This window comes from Thunnus maccoyii, chromosome 6 (assembly GCF_910596095.1).
Source record: "Thunnus maccoyii chromosome 6, fThuMac1.1, whole genome shotgun sequence".
NCBI classification, from domain to species: domain Eukaryota; kingdom Metazoa; phylum Chordata; class Actinopteri; order Scombriformes; family Scombridae; genus Thunnus; species Thunnus maccoyii.
This window is the reverse complement of record NC_056538.1, coordinates 29,665,349-29,689,228: the sequence shown is the minus strand read 5'-3', so window position 1 is coordinate 29,689,228 and position 23,880 is coordinate 29,665,349. Positions and strand designations below refer to the sequence as shown.

The window sequence follows — 23,880 nt, the reverse complement described above, 5'->3', positions numbered from 1 at the left end:
TTCATAGAAACGGAAGAGCGGGAAACTTTTAGATTGAAAGTTTAGTTAGTTTTTATTTATTTTACATCCACTTTGACTCACCCAGTGAGCTCACACACACACAACAGGCTCTGCTTTCACTTCACTTCCTGTTTTCTTAGCATCTTTTAGCATCTAGCAGCTTTCTTGTATTTAATTTGACTAGTGACACAGATCTACATAGTGAAAAGGACGATTAACCAGAGGTGTGCAGGAACAACTGTCATATAGCAAGACACTGCAAACAGTTAACGAGGCTCTCTGTGATCACTATTATTCACCTTTCTTCCAACTTTATCTTTATTTTTTACCCGTTCCTCACAATCTCTCTCTCTCTCCAGGAGGACCAGTTGGGTCTGTCTCTGTTGACTCTCGAGCAGCTGGAATCGGAGGAAATGTTGCAGAAAATCACTCAGATCGCTCACCAGACCTGAAGGTGACATACACTGCATAATGTCATCACCGTGGCAACGCCCATGATGGTGGGGGTCATCGGCTGTTTAAAATGTTTAGAACTGGATCAGATAGCAGATGCAACTTAAGAGTTTATTTTTTACCTACGTGGAGTGCCAGATGTTTGAGGTTCACCACATCAGGACAGTTCAGATGTACAATAACAAACATGAGACATATTTAAAAACACACGTTGGAGCAGCTCTGGCTCTGTCAGTGTTAAACACCACCAGTCTGGACCTATTTTAAAAACAAAACTAAACACTCAGCATTCAGTATTTTGAGCCACACACTGAGTCTACTGAATATTATCACCCTGCCTTTACATAGTGCTCTGTGTCAATCAGCATATATACTGTAGTGTTGAAATGCAAACACATTTTATCAGATTTAGCCTCACTAGTCCAACCAATAGACCTCAAGAGTGTGTGACAGGATTTATTTTTTCATAATTAGTTGACACACTTTTGTGCAAACTTTAATAGCTGGTTTACATGTTGATCCTACATCCTCTTGCACCAAACCAACACAAGGCAGTGATGGAGATCAGTTAAGAGCCAAAGCCCAGCTCAGCTTCATCTCATTAAAGGTCCTAACATTTTGTAGACTCAGTGAACATTTTCAAGTATTACAGATAACTAACAGATGCACTAAGAGACGATATAACAGAAATACCAACAATAGTTCTATTATAATGAAAACTTTTACTTGAAATCCTAGAAAGGTGTGAGCTCTTTTTAGGCACTCCAGAGCTACTGTAGGGTTGTGACACAAAACATTTGTTGCTTTAAAGACCAATAGTTATTATCACACTGTGCGCTGTTTTTAACTTGTATCGTTTTGAGAACATTTTTGCTTAAAAATGAGACAAACAGACGTGTTTAAGATAAGAAAATGTTGCATTAACTACAAAAAATGTTATTCCATGTGCGGGTGTAACATCGGTCCATATAGTGTCTGTCATACAGACAAGACGACTGTTAGTGTCCTTTTTCTACTGCAACTGTACATAGAAATATTTGTATCTGTTTTTCATTGAGAAAGTTGGAATATAAATGTTTGTATTTAAAGGCTCTTGACTTGTTTTTCTTGTGTTTTTAATCTTGGGGGAATTAATAGTTATTTTACAGGTACCAGCCCTAAAAGACAAAACAAACATCACACACTGAAATTGAAGGGTTTTTTTTACATCTTATTGTACTTTTATTTTTACATTTCAGCTCAAGTTTGCAGATATAAAATACAAACATTCATATTTACCAGAATAAGCACAGAACAAGCAGATGAAATAATTGTTTTCCATTTTTTTTGTACGTAACATCTTTACAATGCTTCAGTAAGCTTGTATAACAGACTGTAGTTTCTATAATAACTAACAATTTCAGCCCTTTAAACAAACAGCAGACGTACAATCAGTAGTTCTCCGCCATGGAAAAACAGGATATATACTTTTACAGGAAAAAAAAAGCTTGATCAGAGCCATAAGAGGAGTTTTATGAAATAAAATTCAGTGGTCGTAACGTGTTTTTTTTTAAAGGGAGCCAAGATTTCGTAGCAGCACTCCTTCCAATCTTGTTTTTTTGCATAAGTATCTTTTATTTATTAAATGTTCCTGAGTGTTTAGTTAATATAAAATGATTGTATTGATATAAAATGGAAGATTTAGTTTTTGTTTTGCCAAATCTTGAGTTTGAGTCTCAAGTTCAAGTAACTAGTTCAAGTATTTCTTTGCTACAACAAAAATTTGAAAAAGCACAAAAAAAAAAAAAAATCTACATTAAAAGCTATTAAAAGCTGGTTTATCGTTTATTACAGTGACTCGTGGTAAGTTGTACAGTAGTTCTCAGGCATTTCAGTGAATAAGAATGGAATTAAAATTACAATAAAAATTGTTCATGCTGTGATTTGTTATTTTCACCACTGTGTGTACAGACAGCCTAGACGTCATAATGTTAGATTATTGCGTTCGCTGTCTGCCATACTGTCTGTTTTTATACTGTTGCAGAGGAGCACAGACGTCAGAAATGATCTAAACCTTCAGATCTATAAAGTCTTAATTAAAGTGAAAGTCATCAAAATTACAACTTTGAGTATCTAAAAAGCTTAAGCCTCATAATCCAATAAATAAATCTGTTAATTTGATGAATATTCAAATCAATACTTGGGATGATTAATATTCAATTATTGATCAATATGCCACAGTTAAGTGTTTGATTGATAAAATATTAACTGACTGTGCAAAACGCATCCACAATCCTTTAAAGTACCATCTTCAAGTTGAGACGTGCCTTCGTTTTCTAGCAGTTTTCAAATGATTTAAATGACATTTTTAGATTCTTTAAACTTAAATTCAGTCAAAAATAAAAAGTTGGTCCTTATTTTCAGAACTTTATTATCAGCTCTGATATGAAAATATAATTTCAACCGCCTGCACATCGTAAACATTTTAACAGTATAAACTTCTCCCTCGTAAACCAAATGTAACATTTACAGTTCGACAAACACATCACACGTATTAATGATTGTGCAAACGACTTTTCATCCCTGTGCTTCTCAAAAGAGAATTCATTTGTTTTACAAAAGATCTAAAAAAAAAAAAGGAAGGAAAAGGAAACTCTTAATAATGCAAACGTAAAGTTAATTGTGTTACAGATTTCTGTTAACCTGCAAAGGATTTGGTCTGGTTTATACCAATATAGTGAAAACTGAAGTTTTCCTACATTGTAAATGCTGGTGATGTTTTATAAGGAGTCTAATATGAACAGTTTGTGTTTTAAGTTAATTATTAACTTGTGATCAGGAAAGAGTGACGTTAAATTTCAAGTGAACAGGAAGGAAAGGAAAGTTACATCAGTGGTTATAGTGCAATGTAGAAATGTCTCAAGGTACAGTCGATATGTGAACTAACGTCATTACTGGAGACAAACATGTCATTTTATTGTGCTTACTGGGCAAAAAAAAAAAAAAGCGTAAACATTAATTTGCTGTTACTTGTTCAGAGGAAGGTAGTGAAAACAGTTGGGTGATTCTCATGAAGCCGATCCTAAAAGGTGTATCTGTGAAGATTTTAGGGACAAACTAATGAAAACTTAAAATATTTCACTTTTATTTTAAAGTACAACATGTTTATTATGTTGCACAGTTTATTGTTTGGTACCAAAATAGAATTTTATATGTTTTTTAACTGATTTCTGAGTCACAAATTCATTACTGTAATGTGAGAAAAATGACAATTTAGCATAATAAATATTCAAGCAAGTTTATGAAAATAAATATAAATTTGTTTAAAACTGTATCATTTAACAGATATAATGCTTTAAAAAATATTTGAGGAAAACACAGTGTCCAAACGTGCTGTTTTTTGATGCATAAAGCACGACGACGAAGAGGAGACAAAAGATCATAGACGTATAAACATAAATGACGCATCGACTGCTTCAGCTCGTTGCTGTTATATTGGACCCTGCAGGACTGAACTGAAGTAAACGGAGGAGCTGCAGTTTTTCTGGATAAAAAGCTCTGAAACATTTAAAATTATTAACTGATTTCAATGAGTCGTTTTTATATGCAGGGGTTTATGATCCACGTAGAAAAAAAAAGTAACTAGACTATTATTCTGCTTGCACGTTGAGCCAAAAAGAGGAGAGAGAACCGTTTGAAACTGTGTGAGAAACAGAAGAAGGAGGATGGATGATCATGTCAAAGTCTTCCTGCACAGAGAAGATGTCTCCACAGTTATTAATGGTGAGACTGGGAAGGTCAGGAAGGCCGGGGCGGATTTACAGGAAGAGGTTCCTCACGGATAAAATGGAAAATCTCCACAAGAAATTCCTCAGAGAGAGAGAGAACCCTCTCTGCCTGAAGGTCTCCCAGTGTTTTTAACCCCTCTGGATTGTGAAACCAAGAGACTGAGAAACACGTCTGTAAAATACACGAAAATTTCAGCAGCAAAGTTTTAAAAAAAACTGCACACAGGGGTGAGACAAGCTGAATCATCTGGTAGCCTACGACATGATGCTGCTGCTGCCACATGGGCACATCTGGATCCAGTCCTGGATCACATTAGAGCCAGTCGCCCCCTCCCCCCGGGGCAAAAAAACCATCTACTTCCTCTCAGATGGGCCGACGTCACAGTAGAGGATTAAAGTAGCGTTCTACCAAACTTCCACAGTGGCTTTTATGAAAGTAACAGTAACTGGAACGTCACTGGGGCCTCTCGTAGGAAAAGAGCCCAACGATGGGAGAAGGAGCTGCACTTAAAAACCTGGCGGATCGTTTGGTGGCCTGTGGCACAGACAATCCCAAAATGCTGGTGGTTTGCTGGAAAATCTGTCAAAGTAATCATCTGTGAGGCTTTTTTTTGAGGTGACAGAGGAGAACATTTCAAAATGTGGGGAACTGGTTGCTCCATCACTTAAACCAGTACAAGAGACTATGAAAGTACATCAAGTGAGCACCCTGCCACCTTATCGCCTTTCCTCTCTGCTGTTTTTTTTTTAACTTTGACATTTTTTTCCATTTGCATTATTTACTTGAGTTATTTTCATGTTTTTTGCAAATCAAACTCATTTCTGCTCAGCTTGTTGTAGCAGAACTAAAGAGGATCCAATTTAGAGAAGTCTCTTGCTTCTGTAGCCGCTCTTGTGACTGTTTCTCCCCAAAATAAGTTTATCTTCACCCATAGAGATGAAGGAGACCATCAAGGTCAGAACATGACGGAGACCTCAGTAACACGGCTAGATATAAAACAGCTTACAGGGATGTGATGCCAAAGGTGGAGGTCATAATCACTTCATAATACTTAAAGCAGAGTATGCTGGGCAAGGTTTTACACTTAATGCTATTTGATATTAATCCACATTGTCAGTGGTCAGTATGAAGTCGACACCATGAGCTGTGCTGGTGACAACCGATTCTACATTCCCGCTGTAAAATTCCCCGGCGACAAGGTTTCGTACTATTTGGAGAACATCAAAGAAACGGCTGCTTGTAACGTCATCTGCCAGGCTCTTCAGTGTGGTGCAAGAGATCTGGACTCACTATAGCAGACCTGCCGACCTCTATGTACTTTAACATCAAAGTACGCTGGTACGATTTGTCACTCTGCAGTACTCAAGTCTAACAGCAACAGGCAGCAGCATCTAGCCTGCAGAAACGCACAAAGAGTTCGACCGATCATAACGCCGGATTCTTTCCTCCCGTCTTGTATAAAGAGTATAAAAAAGTGAGTGCATGTGCCACAGAAATAACGTTACCTAGAAAGTTGCTGGGAGGTAGGTGTGTGTGTTGTCTATAACTTTGCCTACTCCAGGAACATTTCAAGGAAAGGAAACACCCTCACGTTGCAAATTAAGCACAATATGTAAGGAGGGATGTGATGACTTCTACAGTTTCAACAACCATGTTTATATTCAGCCTGTATTGTTATTAGGTCATCATCTGATTAAGTAACAGCCTTCCTATAATGAGAACAGTTGTATTAACCAGCTCTAAAATATTAATTTCACCAGAGCCACAAAATAGTCTGTTTAGGCTGGTTTGGGTTTAACAGCTACATTATCACTATCTTATGAAATTAGCTTAAAGTTTGATTATTGTGGTGTAAACAATAAAAATAGTGTCAGGTTAGCGTGTAGGCTAAATTAAACACAGTAACAGGTTACTAACCTAACAGTAACGGGCATCTGCAGATATTTTTTGTAAACAATCTATTATTGGTATCAAGAATTTTCATATCAGTGCTTCTCACTCTTTTGTCTCTTTGACTGCTTCATTTATGCAAATGACGTACTGTCATGCGTATGTATGCAAATTATATACAGTAATTCATTGTGTGAACAGCAGTGATTTGCATCCGACACATCTGGGTCATCGAAGTGCTGCTTAAAAGATCCGTCCAGGGTCGGCAGGTCTGACATAGAAAGAAACTTATTCACATGTTTTTCTCCAAACGTATCTTTTGTGGTTTTGGCCAAAAAAACCTCAGTTTTTGTTTCATCAGTCCGCAGAACTTTATTAGTCTCTGGTTTATCTGAGTGTTGGTTTTTTTTATACCTCAAACGTTAATTTATGTGATGAGATCTTAGGAAAAGTTTCCTCTGGACATGATGGATACATTTAGAGAAAAAGCAGGTGGGTTTATGCTTTGGGGTCGTGTGGGTGAGAAGAAAAATTGATTCAATTAAATCATTTTTATATGAAATTGACGAGGGATTCCTAAACTTTCACATACAAACGTTGTTCTGTTTTGATCGTTATTGTCTTGTTATTTATTGAAGTGTTGTTATTGATTACCAATATGCTTTTTTCATTACCGTAATCTATAGTATTTGATGATTTATTGAAATTACATGAATAAATTACCCCCAATGTTTAATCTCTTAAAATGTTTTAGACCCTTTATACTGTGTTTTAACTGTATTTTTCAATATAATGCTTTAAAACAAAATCACAATGAAAGTTGATGTGAAAAACTGTTTACATGAATAAGGTGATGAAATTATATTTTGCTTTAAAATATGTGTGTATGTTAATAATACACATTTTGGGTGATACCCACTAACCTTGAGCCTATTGAAGTGCTTGCCGTCGGAAAAAAAAGAGAAAAAATTAGTTTTGATGTTTCATATTTCTTATTAAAAATGTGTTATGGTAATGTGCACATAGATCATAATTTCAAATCGAATAATGAAATTAGATCCTATTTGATATAAAGGGAAAAATGTATACAATATAATGTATACATTGTTCTTTGATTTTTGCTGTGAGTTGTATCGTCTTCATGAGAATCACCCAGCAAGTAAGATTTGAAAAAGTCTCCAGTTGTGACGCTTATCTTGTTTTTCTTGAAGGTGTTTAAATCCACTACGGTGTTTGACATCTGATATGAACAATCGATACAGGTCAGTGGGTTGTGAACGTTTGTCTAACTATCCTGTAGAGGGTTTGTGTGTGTGTGTGTGTGTGTGTGTGTGTGTGTGTGTGTGTGTGTGTGTGTGTGTGTTAGCTGGTCCCACCAAGTGAACCTCGTCTCGTCAGGTTCTGCGTGCTGGAGCTCAGAGCTCGATTATCTCTCAGGCGACTCGACTGAGGAACAAAACAAAAAACACATGACGGGTTTGAAGTTGTTACACATTTCTGTGAGAAGATGTTCAGCTGAGTCAAAGGATTTTTTAATCACTTAACGAGGACGTGCACATGTCAAGGGAGTAAATAACCGTTGTGGAGAGCAGAAACACCTCAGCAACTGTCATTTAGCACCAAAAAACACATGTAGATTTACTAAAAGTTAAATGTTTTGATGAATCACCAACAGTTTGCTCACCTGAGTGCCGTCCTGATTGTCTCTGGCTCCAACATTCAACACATTCAGAGAGTTTGCCCTTTTCATCCTGAAAACAGGAAATAATAACATAATGAACTCTTAATCCTCACAAGAGGTCTAATGTCACGAAAAACACACAAAACTACATATTCAGTTTATTGGGTCAAAACCCTAAAATATTCTTTTTTTTAAGCTAAACCAAAACTTCTGTTACAAAGTCAACATCAACTTCTCTGTAAGTCTTTGAATCTTGTGACATTTCTATTTTTCAGTCCTGAATTCTTAATCTAAAAAAACAAAATATATAAAAGAATTTTATTTTAAAAATGAGATAACCACCATTTGAAATAAAAAAAGCTTTTCTTTGTAATTCTCACATTAGCTTCATTTGTGTTTGTGAGGACATTTCTTTAACTTTCACCAGTAAACTCTCATGACGTCAGATCCTGTTCTGGCAGGATCTGGTCACGACTACATTAACACTTACAGTTGGGGTTTAACACCTTCGTAACAGAATATTACCCAGCATTCCTCGGGGTCGTTTCCTCCATTTCGACTCCTCTCAGCTTGCGGACCAGTTTCTCGCTGCTTCGTCGTATCGACTCTCTGAGTTTGGTGAAGGAGCCGCTGCGCTTCAGGTTGCTGCCGTCCTCAGCAGCGGACCAGCTGGGACGACCGTCACCTGGACGACGATCGGACCGACGAAAAGACAAACCAGTTCAACATATTCATCACATCCCAGCGCTCAACAGTCTCAGACAACTTTATTTATCCCGAAAAGGCACCCACACCATGCATAAGAAACAAACAAACAAACAAATAACAGACAGATCTATGCCAGAGACAGTCAGTACACAGGTACTCACAGACATGTAAATAAAGAACAATAAATAGATCCATCCAAGACAATAAAACTCAATGAGTATGGAAATATTATTCTTTCCACATACTGCTATCAAGGTTTAACAGCCTGGTGGCAGAAGGAATGAAGAAACGACGGCCTGAGGGCGTTAAAATGAAGTCAGAGGACAGGATGTTCCCCGTGCTGTAGCAAAGACCTGCTCTAACAGGGACGAGAGCGTATTTGGATTCAATTACAGTAAGTTTCTTACATATTCTTGTGCACTTAAACATTATAAATTAATTTTCCACCCGTCACTGATTGAATTAAGTCTTTACAACCAAGACTTTTTGTAGATTTAGCCTTTAATCCAAACTTTTAAAGATAGCGGTATCTCAACAGAACACAAGTTGAACCAGGAAGTATCTCATTTAGTTTGTTTTCACTATTAGAAAAGTGGTTTTAGATAACATGACAGATCCCTCCAGGTACAAATGTCACCATGACTAATAAGATGGAAGGTTAAAAGAACAAGAAAAAGATCCAAATTGTTGATACAGCACATCATGGTAGACATGTCGTAAACCAAGATGACCGACCGAGTCCTTAAATCACTGTTTTGTACCTTCTACAGATCCAAACTCCTTTTCATGCGCTCTGGTCAGGATCTCTTTATAAAGAGCTTCAGCTTGTCTGTATTTCCCCTGCTTGAGATAACAGGAAGCCTAAGAAAGAGAGAGAGAAACAGGAAGAGCAGAGGGATGAGTCCTGAGAGAAGGTTTGAATGACGGGAAATTTCATCCAGAGAGAAATAAAATGTAAAATTCGCTCCAGGCGTCGATGAAACAACGACTCTACTGTAAAAGTAGAGTAGAGTAGAGTTCTTTAACAGTAATGACGTGTGATTTTATACACTTTTAAATGATAAACTCATTGAGGAAAACATGGAAAGACAGAATATTCCCAGTACGCCAGAGTTTTCCTCCCGTCTCACCAGGTTGTTCTTGGTCTTGGCCACGTTGGCGTCATCTGGTCCCAGTTTGCTCTGGTAGATATGCAGAGCGCGTTCGTAGTACTGCTCCACTTCCTGGTACTTCCCCTGGTTCTGACACAGCAGAGCCAGGTTGTTCAGCTGCTTCGCCACATCTGGGTGGTCTGTACCCAGAACCTTAGAGAGAAAAACACACACAAAAAAGATGTATTCAGATTCTTTACTTAAATAAAAGTAGCGATACTACACTGTAAAATACTCCGTTAAAGTAAAAGTCCTACGTTCAAAATCTTACTTAAAAGTATCGGCAGGAAAATATACTTTAAGCATCTAAAGCAAAGCTACACATTATGGAGAAAAATTGATGTTCTATCATTTATTATATTATTTTTACAGATGTTTTGTGTTTTGAATGTGAAATTTAAATCATGTCAACTATATGTAGGTGAGAATAAATGTACTTAGTTACAGTTGAGAGGGATGCTGTGTATTTAGCCATATTTTAGGAAAATATCTTTGAAGTTTTGATCCTTTTTACTTGCCATGAAAACTTGTAACCACTGGGATCAACTGTAACTGGGAATTCAAACTGGTTTCCCAGTGAAGAAGCAAACTATAAACGTTTCACAGCCTCCTTTCAGGTCTACAGGAGGTCTCTTCACACTCACAGGTAGAGTAAGAGTCATGTAAAGCTTTATTTCAAATTCAGTTACATGTTGATAAAATATTCAGAGAATAGCCAAGAAATGGTTAGTTTGTCTTCTTGTATTAATATATTTGGAATTATTTACACAATTTGATTTATATAGCAGTTTTCAAAATGTTACAAAGACATTACAGAGTTGCACCAACATAGATAAAAGATTTTTTTAAAAATCAGAAATTGAGTTTAACATCATTAAAGCCTTAAAAAATTTAAGGAAAATCCCCCAAAGTGAGATTTTAGTGTCTCTCGCTTCTTCAAAAAGGGTCATTAAAGGTTACGATGATGTTTTAAAATTAAAGTTACAACAGTTTAAATTAAGACTTGAGTTTGAGGTTGAATTAGATTAGCATTAAATTATGTAGTAGTGAAACTTAGGAACCTATTTAAATAATACAAATGTGTGTGTGTGTGTGTGTGTGCGTGTGTGTGTGTATGTTTTCTCACCTTCTCTCTGATCTCCAGAGCTCTTTTACACAGCGGTTCTGCTTCCTTGTATTTTCCCCTTTTCCCATAAAGCACTGCCAGGTTATTGAGTGTTGCTGCCACCTGCACACATGCGCGCGCACACACACACACACACACACACACACACACACACACACACACACACACACACACACACACACACACACACACACACACACACACACACACACACACAGTAAAATAAAAAAGGAACAATGCAAACATTTTTAGGTAATGAACTACGTAAACGAAACACTGCTGCGTCTGCTGTATGTTTTAAGTTTATTTACACAGCGCTAAAACTGAATAGTGAGTAAAAATCAAGTGACATAAATACAACCAAACACATTAAAACAAACAGCATATTGTCCTGGTTAGATTCAGAGTGTGTCAGGGGTTAATAAACACTGATGCTGGTATACGAGAGGAGGGAAACTTACTGCTGGATGATCCATTCCAAGAGTTTTCTCCCTGATCGCCAGCGCGTCGTTCAGCAGGTTTGCTGCTTCTTTGTATTTGTTCTGGTCTCTGTAGAGAACAAACAGGTCTCAATGTTCATCACCTCAGATCTGAACCTTTGCATAAATCACTTGGTCCCTGAGTACAGGGACAACTGTAGACAAATTCAGTTTATTATTGTGGTATTGATGCATAAACACAACCTCACCTCAGTTAACCAGGCTGTAAAAACTAATTGTTATGGAGTAAATCCATTATTTTACTATATGATGTCATCACAACACCACATACATATTTTTTCCTGTTAACTCTGCCGTTGTGAGGGTGTGACAGTGACTCCCGTCTCAGAAGGTGATGACTGGGTGCAACATGTAATCAGAGGACTTCATCAGTTTTGGGGGGGATCATCTTTCCTGTAAGTGTGTGTTGTGGTCTCACCTGTACACCAGCGCCAGGATATTCAGCATGGTGGCTACATCTGGGTGGGTGTGGCCTGACGACTTCTCCAGGTCTTCCAAGGCCTGTTGAGACATGATCATCAGATACAGTAAAACAAATCAGAAGTAGGTATAAGATCCAGTTTGTTCCCAGTCCAGAAACAGGCTGGAAACTGTGGAAACTGGATTTTGGGGGAACATTAATCTCTCTTCAGACGCCCCTCTCACCTGTTTGCAGAGCGGTACAGCGACCTCGTATCGTCCCTGGGATGCGTACTGGATGACCAGGTTGTGGAGCGTTCGAAGGCGGGCGGGAATTTCGTAGCCTCCCTGCTGGGCTGCGGCTGCTGCGCTGCTGTGGTGAGGCTGGGAAACTGAACAGCGGCAAAACACACGAAGAAGAATTTGATACAAACCAAGACTTGAAATTAGATACGACAGAGCATGATCAATCAAATTTCATTAATTACTTTTAATTAATGTAAGTAAATTACTTAAATCAGATAGATTAATTGAATTTTTCAGGGTTTGTTGTCATTGCAGCTTTAAAATGATCTCATGCTGTGTAGCTGCAATAAAACGGTGCCGTCTCTGTAGCCATGGCGACCCCGCACTCGTGTTAAACGAGATTAACACGTCAATCCTCTCAACGTGCTCGGCTGAAATTGATTATCCCTCACACCCTATGAAAACTCATTATCACTGCCTGTAGTGTAGACGCTCAAAATGTGACATCGGAGCTCGAAATGTCTTTTCTGTGTGTGAAGAGTCGAAATATCTTAAACAGCAGTAACACAGATACACTGAGCGCATGTATGGAGACAAACAAACGATTACTAATAAATATGTTGCAGTTCCACACAAGCGACATATTTAATGTTGAGCTCATCATGACTTCATGACATTAAAGGGTGTCTTAGTGATTTGAGACATTCCTTTAAACCCTCCATTATATTAGAAGAGCATCACAAAAATTCAGCAAATAAAATATTTTGGTGAACTAACCCTTTAATATTTGTACTTGTTTTCTTTGGACAAACATGAGAACGTTACATCTCTGCTGTGGATTATTCTAAAGCACACATCACATCACGTTACCCAATCAGAGCCTTACTCTGTGACTGCTCCTCGTCCTCGGCAGGAAAGAGGTCGTCCAGAGACTCCTTGGTGGAAGACGTCTCTTTGTCGTCCTGAAGGGAGAAACAGAAACACACACACACACGAGTCAGAGGATGATACTTCAAGCAAAGATGAAGTTGCATCATGTTCTCAATATTTACTTATATGTATGATATGCAGTAGATGTGAATAAGGTTCAACTCTGCAGCTTTACAGAGCTTTTTCAGCCTCTGACGCTCATAGTTTTGGTTTTACGGCACATTTACAGTATAGTTCAGTCCGAGTACTTTCATCCACCTCGTTTCCAGCTGCAGCAGTAAACTGTTTTCTGCACCAAGCGGCAGACACACAAAGTTGTCGACTAGCTGGTGAAGAAAGTGTAACATTTAGCAGCTCAAGAGCCAGATATTTTTCTCAGGAGCTGGTGGAGACCAAACCAGAGCTAAAAGGAGAGTGAATATCTGACTTACAATTTATCAGCTGGACACAAACACGACTCCAAATGAATGATAACGGTTCTCCATGTCTGCTGGGTGTTTAAATAGGCAAATGTTTGCTGGCATGTCAGCCAGAACAACTTTATAAGGTGATAATGTGTCAGGGATGTGTGTCTGTCAGCTTGTTGTGGAAATCTTCTGCTGCAGAGAAGCCAGATACAAAAATCACTTTCAATGGACCTCATGAAAGAACATTTTCATAAACTCTGACTTTTTTCTGTGAGGTTTGTTCATACAAGTGTTCCTGATTCAACAAACTCTCTTAAATACCCAAACTTATTGTAAATCGCTCGTTTCAGATTGGTTGATTTAGGGGGTAATCAACACCCCTAAAATGTCCATATAGAGTGACCTGTTCTGCTCCGTTTGTGAACAAATTTCATTCACAAAAATGTTCCCAAAGAGTAAAAACAACCATTTCACACGGCGAAGCTTCAAATGCTGCTGTCAGAAACCAGCAGACAAAAACATAACAAGTTTAGTTTGTCAGTACAGCAAAAGTTATGAACTTTGTTTGTAGAGAAAATTCATATTCGTATGAGAAAATTAATGTTCATACGAGTCTTTTAAGAACCAATCTGTTTATACAAGCTGTTCTTACATGAGGCCCGTTGTCTTCATCTCACAAAAGCTTTTGCAGGTTCAAATATCTCCACAGAACTTTCTCAGATTTTAGTCAAACATTTATAATCCAGCCTGGTTTCCCTGAATATACACATAAAAACACCCTGAAGACCCTGTTCCCAAACACATCAGTTAAATAAAGAGCAGACTCTTCCAGTAAGTGAGATAGTTTTGCCAGACTTGTGTTTGTCGTCTCCTCACCAGCAGCGGCTCCTCCTGGTCATATTTGCGTATGGAGGACATGAACTGCAGGTGTCTGTTCTGCTCCTCCAGGGTGACCACCTCCTGCTCCCTGTCCTGCAGCCGCTGCTGAGCCCCGGCAAGCTCGTCCCTCAACCACTGGTTCTCCTGACAGAGACGACGTACCTGAGGAGGAGGAGGAGGAAGGAAGATGGGGGGAGAAAGGAGGAAAGCAGATGAAGGAAGAGGAGTAAAGGGAAAGGAAAGAGGAGAGGATTGAAAGGATGGATGTTGGAGCAAAATAAAATAAGGTAGGAGAAAGAGGGACAAAAGGTAAAATGACATAAAAGAGGAGGACAGGAGAGAGATGAACAGACGAGGAGAAGAGATGAAGAAAGACGCAAGAGTAAAAAAAAGGAGGTAGGAGCGAATGGAGGATGAAGAAGAGAGATTTCAATTTTTTTTTACTGTCAGAAAACTTTAACCAACAGAAAAACACACAAACGTTTAATTGAAACAAAGTTTTTAACTCTCCACACATGAAAAAACACTGAAGGATTTAACTGTCGGACTGCGGAGTCGATTATCACGCTGTACGTCCAAACAGCTCAGAATCTCACCTGAGCTCGAAGCTTCTGTTTCTCGGCCTCCAGTGAACCCAGGTGAGCCGACAACGCCATCATCACCTGGAGAGACCAGAGACAACATGAGACATGAAACACCTCTGATATATAACAAACATAAAGATTATAACTTTAATTGATGATCAATTACAACCTATAAACCAAACATTGAACACTGGACACCGATATTTTACTATACAAAAGAATTATTATTATAATTATATTATTATTATTATTATTATCATCATCTAATATTGCATCTTGTACATGCTGTAATTTCTTTACTCTTTGCTTTTAAATGCATCTTTCATGTTGAACTCTGCATTTACTCTTCCTGGTCTTCACCAGTTTTATTTGTACTTTTGAACTGTTGTGCTTTTAATGCACCTTCTTCTACTCTGAATTGCTTGAAGAACACTTGGGAAAAAACTTTTCTTTAGGATGAATAAGTTTTGAGTAAGTTTCATCATATTACTGTCACTCCAGGATTTTATCCCTGACAAAGTCTGATATCTTGTATTTTATGTTAGAGTGTTGTCAATAAAGCTAAACTTAAATAACATTTTGAAGATACAAAACAGATTAAAAAACAAGTTAAACCTGCAATATAATCTGATTTATTGGACACATGGACACCAGAGACAAGTTGTAAACAAAACTGTCATATTATTGGCTTTTAAGCCAATTTATACAACCAACAGTTTTAGTGTCCCAGTGAATCTTGAGGGAAATATTGCTGCTAAATGCTCCACTATGTTCACCAGCAAGTCGCTAACTTTGCCTGTCTGTCATTTGGTACTGCACATGTAGTGTACAGTGGGTTTAAAGCACTTTTTCCCTGAATGCAGCTGCTGGCCACACTGAGTGAACCAAAGCATTAAAGCTGCAGGCTGTAAAACCAAAAAATAAGCTGAAAGACAATAAAACTCTGTGGATCTGTGGGAAACTGCAGAATCTGTGATAATTCCCTGTAGGTTCGTCACTACAAGCTTCTTGGTTCACATACAAATAGTAACGTGATCCGTTGTTAATATAAAATACTGATTACAGCTGCTAGATCCCACAAAAAAGTAGAGGCAGCACATGAGAGATATCTGTTCTTGTGTGTGTACCTGCGCCTCGCTCAGCCCCAGCTCTATCCTCTCCAGTGATTGGCGGATGATGCCGCTCTTCTCCTGCTCCACGCTGCCGCTCTCCGACGTGGGCCGGCTGTCCGTCGTTTCCTGCAGGGTCTCCAGCAGACTGCGGTTCTCTCCTTTCAACGCCTCCAGCCCAGCGATCACCTGCTGCGTGCTGCACAGGATCTCCTCCGCCGACAACATGGCTCCAACTCTGAGGTTCCTCCTCTCACAACAACTGACCTGAGAACAGCACAGAGATGTACAAGTGTAGAATCAGTCGTTGAAGTAATACTCGTAGTACTACTGAGAGGAGCAGGAGAGGTGGAGGAGGCAGCTGTAATAGTATCAGCAGCAATGGTTAGATCTGCAGCGATGAGTCAATTAATCAATTAGCACATCAACAGAAAATTAATCAGCAACTATTTTTAGTCATTTTTTAAGGAAAAATGATAAACATTCACTGGTTGCAGATTCTTGAATGTGAGGATGTGAAGTTTTTATGTATCTTACAGGAATGTTGACTGAATATTTTTTGATTCTGGACTGTTGATCAGACAAAATAAGACACTTGAAGGCATCATCTTGGGCTTTAAGATATTATAACGGGCATTTTTTTCTGTTTTCTGGCATCTTACGGACAAAACAATTAGTCAAACAATTATTAACATGCAAGTAGACTTTAAAAGTCAGTATGAATTGTTTGTTCAGTCAGTATTCTTCCTTAGCAACTGTATAACAGTTGTCCTGGTGAACCTGGTCATGTGTCTGATATTCAGCAGTGTCATGACATTCAATATACTGTATATATTCATGATAATGAAAACCGTAAGAGAAGAAGAGAAAAGATGTTTAGATGTGGACTGGATAACATACATTCACTGAGGAGTCACCTGAGACTGAGAATCTAGATGAAAGTTGTTGTTTTTTTCTTTTCATTTGTTAAATGAACTTCTGTCATGGAGTAGAGCCGATTATGAAGGTTAAGAGGTGGGAAAAAGATGTCCTCTTGGTGTTGAAGAAGCACCTTTTACTCAAGTATCAACAAGGTGCAAACCAGCTTCAATGCCATCAAAATTATAAGACATCACACAACTCTTCTCCAGTGCACCCAGGCTTTATTCATCTCACTGAAACTAGCCGAAAATGTGTACAAGGTCAATAAAGCATGAAGAGCTGCGAGTTAAACGATGTGAAGAAGTTTTGAATATTCAGCAGTGAAGACAACAACAAGAACACGGTGAAAAAATACAGAAACTGTTCACAGCTGTGAGCAACTTTACTACACACTGAAACATTTCATGGTTTTCAGTTTCCTCTTTTCTGTTCTGATCTGAGCAGAGAGGCAGAGAGAAGAAGTGGCCACATGAAACTAAAAGTGTTGATTACCCTGAATCAACGTGCTCACGTTTTGTAAGCTGAATCAGGTTTATACATCCTGTCGGTTTAAGACACAGTTTTGAGTTTTAAGAAGAAAACTTGATGTGAGAAACGTGTTTTATGTTGTTCATCACTATAATCGATTTGTGACTTTTTTTTAACATCATAAAGTTTAATCCAATTTGTTTGTTGTGCTTCAGACTTCTAAACAGATATATAAATACGGGCTGTCTTGTCTTTTCATTATCATGCAGTTGAACTGTAACCATCTGCTGTATCTTTGTATCTGGTTTGGTTTGATTCATAATAATAATTCATAGTCATAAACAACTTCAACATTACACACATGTTCATATATTCACAACAGAAACAAAAAGAGAGGAAGAAGAAGAACATGTAACTTAGACAAGCAGAAACTGGAACAAAATAAAACATAAAAGCTTGTAATGTTGATAAAACTGAATCATGCATCTGTCTATCTATCCTACATTTATGAGGAGTAACAGAAAAGTTTTGTTTCATTTTAAACCACAGAATAAAAACTAAAACAATTGATTGTTTGGATATGCCGAAGTTCAAATTACAGCCTGACTGATACTAGATTATAGAGGAGTTTACAAAATCCAATAACGATTATCAGCCTATAGTCATTTTTCTTATTAGTCTCTGGAGTCATAATCACACTCTTCATGAACAAAGGAACGTGTCACCCAGTGCATCAGCGCGACTCATTGATGTGTTTTTGGACAATAACGGAGGTCAACGGCTCAGAGGAATAAGATATATCAGGCTTTAGATACACACACAATACATGTAAGTAGATCTGCTCATTGTCTGCTCATGAGATTTGTTGACAATAAGGAAAATATAGAATATCACCCTTTAAGAGTCGTGTCCACAATACACACTGAGTGACTGAGTGGGCATTTTACATTTCTCTGCTGGACAAACTATGTAACAGTGACACCGACTGGTTCTAGTTAAAATAAAGAAAAACAGAAACCAGAGACTGACTGTTGCAGCCCTGAAGATACAACTGAACACAGTATCAACACACACACACACACACACACACACACACACACACACACACACACACACACACACATAGAGTCATGTTTCCATCACTTCAGAGACATTACATTGACTTACATTCATTTCTTGGAGACTTATCCTATCTTTAACCATAACCACCACATGTCTAACCCTAAACTAACCTTAACTTTAAACCTAAAGTCTTCACCCTAAAAATGAATGATTTACGTTAAGGGGACCTGGTTTTTGTCCCCATATGGGAGGCGAGACCACACACTTTTGAGGACAACACATAAACTTCCATTCATTTCCTGGAGACTTATCCTAACCCTCAACCATAACTACTGACCCAAAAATCAGCCTTTTCCCGGCTTTTGTCCGCAATTGGACAAGCCGTCCCCAATTAACTGGTCTTTAGTCTGAAATATGTCCCCGAAAGTAGCCTATGACCACACACACACACACACACACACACACACACACACACACACACACACACACAGGGACTATGCGCTTTGTTTACTGTGGGCGGCGCAACAGGCCTCAGCGTCAGTTTTCCAACATGTCAGGAATACTGAGTTTTTTTCCCTCCCTGATTTTAACGCAACACAAACCTCTCAGCTGATATAATGACGTCTGCGTCACACTGTGGGACGTTTCTTCTTAGTTTTAATGCAAATGAAACGTTTCCGCTGATCTGAGCGCAAACATACCGGCTGCGGTGCAACACATTTGCGTTTCCCTGCGGTTAATAATCACGCTGCACAACAGCATGTAAACACACACAGACAGATGCTGCTTCATCTCACATCCACATCTACAAAAAGTTATTTATAGCCTACCTGCTAATTCCGGGCTCCGGCGTGGTTTGGTCTTTTTGTTTACTCTGCGCTAAAATGTGTTATTATTATTATTGTTGTTGTTGTTGTTATTCCGGACGGAGGATTCGGTCAGGCACGGCGGAACATTTCCGCTCACAAACTGCTTCCGTTTGTTCACTGTTGAACAGGTGAGACAATAAAAAGTGGAAGCTGTAAATCAATCACCTGCTGCCTCCTCCGCTCGCTGCTGTCATCACGGATCCTGCTGCGTCAAGCCGACGTCAGCAGCACGTTCAGCTTCCGGCCCACACCTTCAACGTAAAAGAGATGACTGAACGAACACATGAATAAATGAATGAATGAATAACAAACTAATGAATAAATGAACGAATTAATAAAGTAATTAAAGAACGAACGCATGAATGAATGAACAAATGAATGAATAAACAAATGAATGAAGGAATGAATGAATAACAAACGAATGAATGAACAAATGAATGAACCAATGTATGAACGAACAAATAAATAATCGAATGACTGAATGAATGAGAGAATGAATGAAAGAATGAATGAATGAATGAATGAACGAACAAACAAATGTACGAATTAATGAACACATGAATGAACAAATGAATGAACAAAAACTAATATCAAATAGCAATAAAAGAAGAAAACATGGCTACATCAATTAAAAACAAGGTAAAATGAATAAAGCTAAAAAGTTAAAATGTAGGAATTGACAACAAGGCAATAAACAAAACAATAAAAACAATTTGAAGAAATTAAAAGCAATGACAGTCACAATCAATAAAATTAGCAATTAATGCAGTTATCTTACAATAGCCTACAACAACAGTATGAGACAATATCACAAAAGGCAATACTAAAATATCCTTATCAATAACCTGACGGATATGTCAACTTTCTCATCTTAAAATAAATCGGAGGAAGAAAAAAAAACAAACAAAAAAAACCCCCAAAAAAACCAAAAAAAAAAAAAAAAAACCCAGCGCTTTTATTCTGAAGGCAAAAGTCTGATGACTTCCTAGATTTGTCCGGTTACATCTACGTCACTTGACGCGGCTGAGGAGCTTACCTGATCCCATGTTTCCCACCATACACTGCGGCACCGGGGCCGGGCTGTCCGGGATGTCCTGCCCGGGACAAGGCCGCCTATCTGCCGGAGACGAGAACTGCCTGCTGGAGGAGAAGAGACGCAGATTATTGACGATTTACTGCGACAGTTCGTGTCTGAGCCACAAGAACATTAATCTATACCGCTGTGTGTGTCTGTTGTGTGTGTGTGTGTGTGTGTGTGTGTGTGTGTGTGTGTGTGTGTGTGTGTGTGTGTGTGTGTGTGTGTTACCACAAATATTTATTCTATTTTAATAAAAAGATTTGACCCTCGCTTCATACAAGAATAACTGAGAACTAAGAATAACTACTGTTTAAATAACTACTGTTTACGTTGTTTACTACCAGTCACTTTAACTTATTAATTCACTGCATACCTGTTTTCCCACGACTATTTAAGATACTACTATTTAATTGACAAACACTATTACTATTCCTGTTGTTTTATATTATTTTTCTTTAAGTAAATACTCTTATTAATCACACTACACTGCTTAATAGTCCTGATAACCAAATATTTTATTATTATTTATTAATTACCAACCGAATACTGTTTTTATTTCAATCACTAACTATGCCCACTTTTTACTTACTGTTCTTTACTTTTCTTTTCTTTTTTCTTTTTTTTTTTAACGTATATGCCTTTTTGGTTTCTTATATTACTATTTAACTTATTTAACTTATTATGTAAAGTTGAGTTGCCTCTAAGAATTTCATTATATAAGTAATATAAGTATATAACACTAAAACTTAAACTGAATTTTAGATAAATTCATTTCAAAATCTATTCATCTGCCCATTATTCTTGAATTTGACTAATTAATTTATTTGGCCTGTATAACATCAGAAAACAGTAATAAATAGATAAATAAATAAAATCCATTGCAATGTCCATAAGAGCCCCAGATGACGGCTTTGTCCGACCACAACAGTCCAAAACACAAAATATTCAGTTTTCTATCATGTCAAGACAAGAACAAAAAGCATATTTTCACATTTCAGAAGCTTAAAAAGATCTTTAAAAATGACTTCAACAAGTAATCGATTATCAAAATAGTTGCTGATTAATTTCACGTATTTCAAAGTATTTTTCCATGTAAACAAACAAACAAAAAATCCAGTATAATTCTTACTGTATATAGTAATATATCCAAATGTCATCACATCTCTTCCTAGAAAACATCTTTAAATGGATATTCAGACAGTAAAATATATCACATATATTTATGATGTATATAAAATAGAATAATAGATGTGATAATTATATAATTGTGATTAAATTAAGCTGCCTCTCTTTAGTTTTAGTCACTTCTGTTTTATGTCCTACACAACATCCTGCTGTAAGTAATGAGAAACGTGCACTTAAAGGCTGCCAACATTATTTTATCATCATGTAGATCACATATATCAGATTTATATTGTCTACAATCATAACATACGTCTGGTGTTCCTCCATTTATCATAATTTAAAATACAGGCATGTTTTCCTCCTGTTTTAACAAATATTACTGATGTAAATAAACCTTAAACATCAGAAAACATTCATTATTTAGTATTAGTTGTTTAGTGTTGGCCCCAGTATTACATAAATATATTATATTACTATATTTATATTCTGTGTTCATAAATATTGTTTTCAGTTTGAGCTGATTTGTCTTTGTTCCTGTTCTTTGCTTCTTATTTTCAGTATTTGCACTTTGTTTTCTCATCTTGTGTTGTTGCTGCCACGTCACAAATGAGTGCGTCCATTCAGTCAGATTAACTGGTGGTCCGTGTGTGTGTGTGAGTGACCCAGAGGTCACAGTGTGGAACCAGTATTAGTCTTATTTATGTCAGATTAGTTAAACCGGTGGAGGAACAATCAATTTAAGTTACATTAAGACTTCATTAGTAATTAGTGGGAGTCAGTGAGGCCGAGGCTCAGCAGCTTAACATGAAGTGACTGAAAACAAATACTGTAAGACCTAAAGATCACGTGTGTATGTATGTGTGTGTGTGTGTATGTGTAGAGAGAGAGTTTACTTCTTGGCTAAGAGGAGGACAGCAAGATTTGCTGTCAGATTGTATTTTGACTGAGAGATATATAAAATACCATCATATTTGCATAATTTGACTTCCTGAAGCCAAACAGGATCATTGTTACTTTGGATTTTCTGTTGGTGAAGTTTCTCTAGCGTTTCTATAGGTGGCGCTCTTCTCTCTCTCTTGTCCATTCAGTCCTGGTGTTAGCATTACTGCTCATGCTAATGAGGTAAAGCTGAACTAAAACCAGAGGGAGTTGGTGTCCAGAGAATAGAGATACGTCACTTCTTCTGAAGCCACAAAAGTCACTTTTAAACCAAATGAAATGAAATTTAAGAGGCAGGGAGACACAGAGCTGCACAGCCAAGTGTGCGTGTGTGTGTGTTCAGCTGCATGTGCCACTTGTGTGACAGTTATATGAGCGGGTTGATTTACGGCTCAGCTGTCAGGTAGGCAGAGAAGCACCAGCAACTGACTGGTGGGCGTGCGTGCAGGCAGGGCCCGGCCATATAAGGCCACCGGTCCCTGGAGAAACTCTTCCAGGCTTCTGCGCTCTGTTCGATCAACCCTCCGATACCTGCTGCTCACCACATATTCACCTGCAGAGGTCATCTGGGTCAGGGGGTCGCAACAGATCAGGTTTTTGTGAAATTTGAACTTGAAGGTTGGGAAAAAAAAGTCCCTCTCCAAATCAGAGCAGCCTGAACATGACACCAATGACAGCATGGATGATGTACTAAAAGGTGCAGGAAGTAAGATGTTTGAAGCTTCTTCTTCTCTCTTCTCAAGTTAATTTTTATTTGTGTGGTCCAATTTTGCAGATTTGCCTCAGTGGGCTTTACAATCTGTACAGCAGACAACATCCTCTCAGATTAGGAAAAACTCCCCCAAAAATGGGAGAAACCTCAGAGAGAGCGACAGAGGAGTGATTCCCTCTTCCAGGATGGACAGATGTGCTCTAAATATTATTATAGATCAACTGAATACAGCTGATACTGACAAATAAAATGTGTTACTGGGAGAAAGAACGCTGAGACCAAAAGATGCTCGAGCCATGATAGGCTGGATATTATTATCTCTGATCGTTCAATAACAGTTTCAGTACAAATACTACAATGACACCAGGATTTGACACCTTACTTTGCATAATCATAAACATGCTTTCTACACAATATAATATTGCTAAGTTATGTAGTGTTTGTTGTTGTAACAAAAATCAAAGGAAGGACTTTGTAGAGAAATTACAAAACTATGATTTAAATCAGAAAATATCTGATGAACAATTTAAGAAAACACAAGCAAGAATTTGATAAATTACTGGGCTCCAACGTTTGTTGACTTTTTGATACAACAACAAAATTCTTTTGGTCTTAAGTTGTACAATAAATGGACAACAGGTTGTTTTGTGCTGCAGTCTTTCCACTGTAAAATGTGGCCAAATGTTAAAAAAAAAAAAAGTATAGGCCTCTGGCTGATAACAGCAATCACATCCATATATTAAAATTTAAAATACTAATCTGCGTTAATGATGGACGTAATTCAAACTGTTAACGGTTACTTACATTTGTCAAAACCCAGCGGGGGGCCGCTGGCAGCTGAAACACACAGCTGACATCAGGACTAACTGAGTCCA

The 23,880-nt window shown here is 37.8% G+C and overlaps 2 protein-coding genes across 4 annotated transcripts in view; one reads left to right on the top strand and one right to left on the bottom strand.

Annotated features, from left to right (window-relative positions):
- The window catches only part of ercc2 (excision repair cross-complementation group 2), a 10,891-nt gene extending 9,346 nt beyond the window's left edge, over positions 1-1,545 (top strand). Inside the window, exon 23 of the mRNA XM_042413654.1 lies at positions 360-1,545. Coding sequence (XP_042269588.1) covers positions 360-452 — 93 coding nt within the window. The 3' untranslated portion in view covers positions 453-1,545. The remainder of the gene's footprint in view (positions 1-359) is intronic.
- klc3 (kinesin light chain 3) lies at positions 1,212-23,880 on the bottom strand. Of its 3 annotated transcripts, none has more exons than XM_042413656.1 (16): positions 23,810-23,880; positions 20,188-20,288; positions 19,317-19,402; positions 15,850-16,098; positions 14,735-14,800; positions 14,136-14,300; positions 12,809-12,884; positions 11,923-12,068; positions 11,696-11,778; positions 11,239-11,326; positions 10,778-10,879; positions 9,631-9,804; positions 9,262-9,361; positions 8,318-8,477; positions 7,796-7,862; positions 1,212-7,557 (listed from the first exon to the last, which is right to left on the bottom strand). In XM_042413656.1, exons 4-16 carry the CDS (start codon positions 16,057-16,059, stop codon positions 7,474-7,476), a joined length of 1,521 nt encoding a protein of 506 aa, XP_042269590.1. In that variant the 5' UTR covers positions 16,060-16,098; positions 19,317-19,402; positions 20,188-20,288; positions 23,810-23,880; the 3' UTR covers positions 1,212-7,473. The 3 variants fall into 3 exon arrangements, with proteins under 3 accessions (XP_042269590.1, XP_042269589.1, XP_042269591.1); XM_042413655.1 differs by having other exon boundaries at positions 20,188-20,291; positions 23,810-23,876; XM_042413657.1 differs by lacking the exons at positions 19,317-19,402; positions 20,188-20,288; positions 23,810-23,880 and adding an exon at positions 19,113-19,310.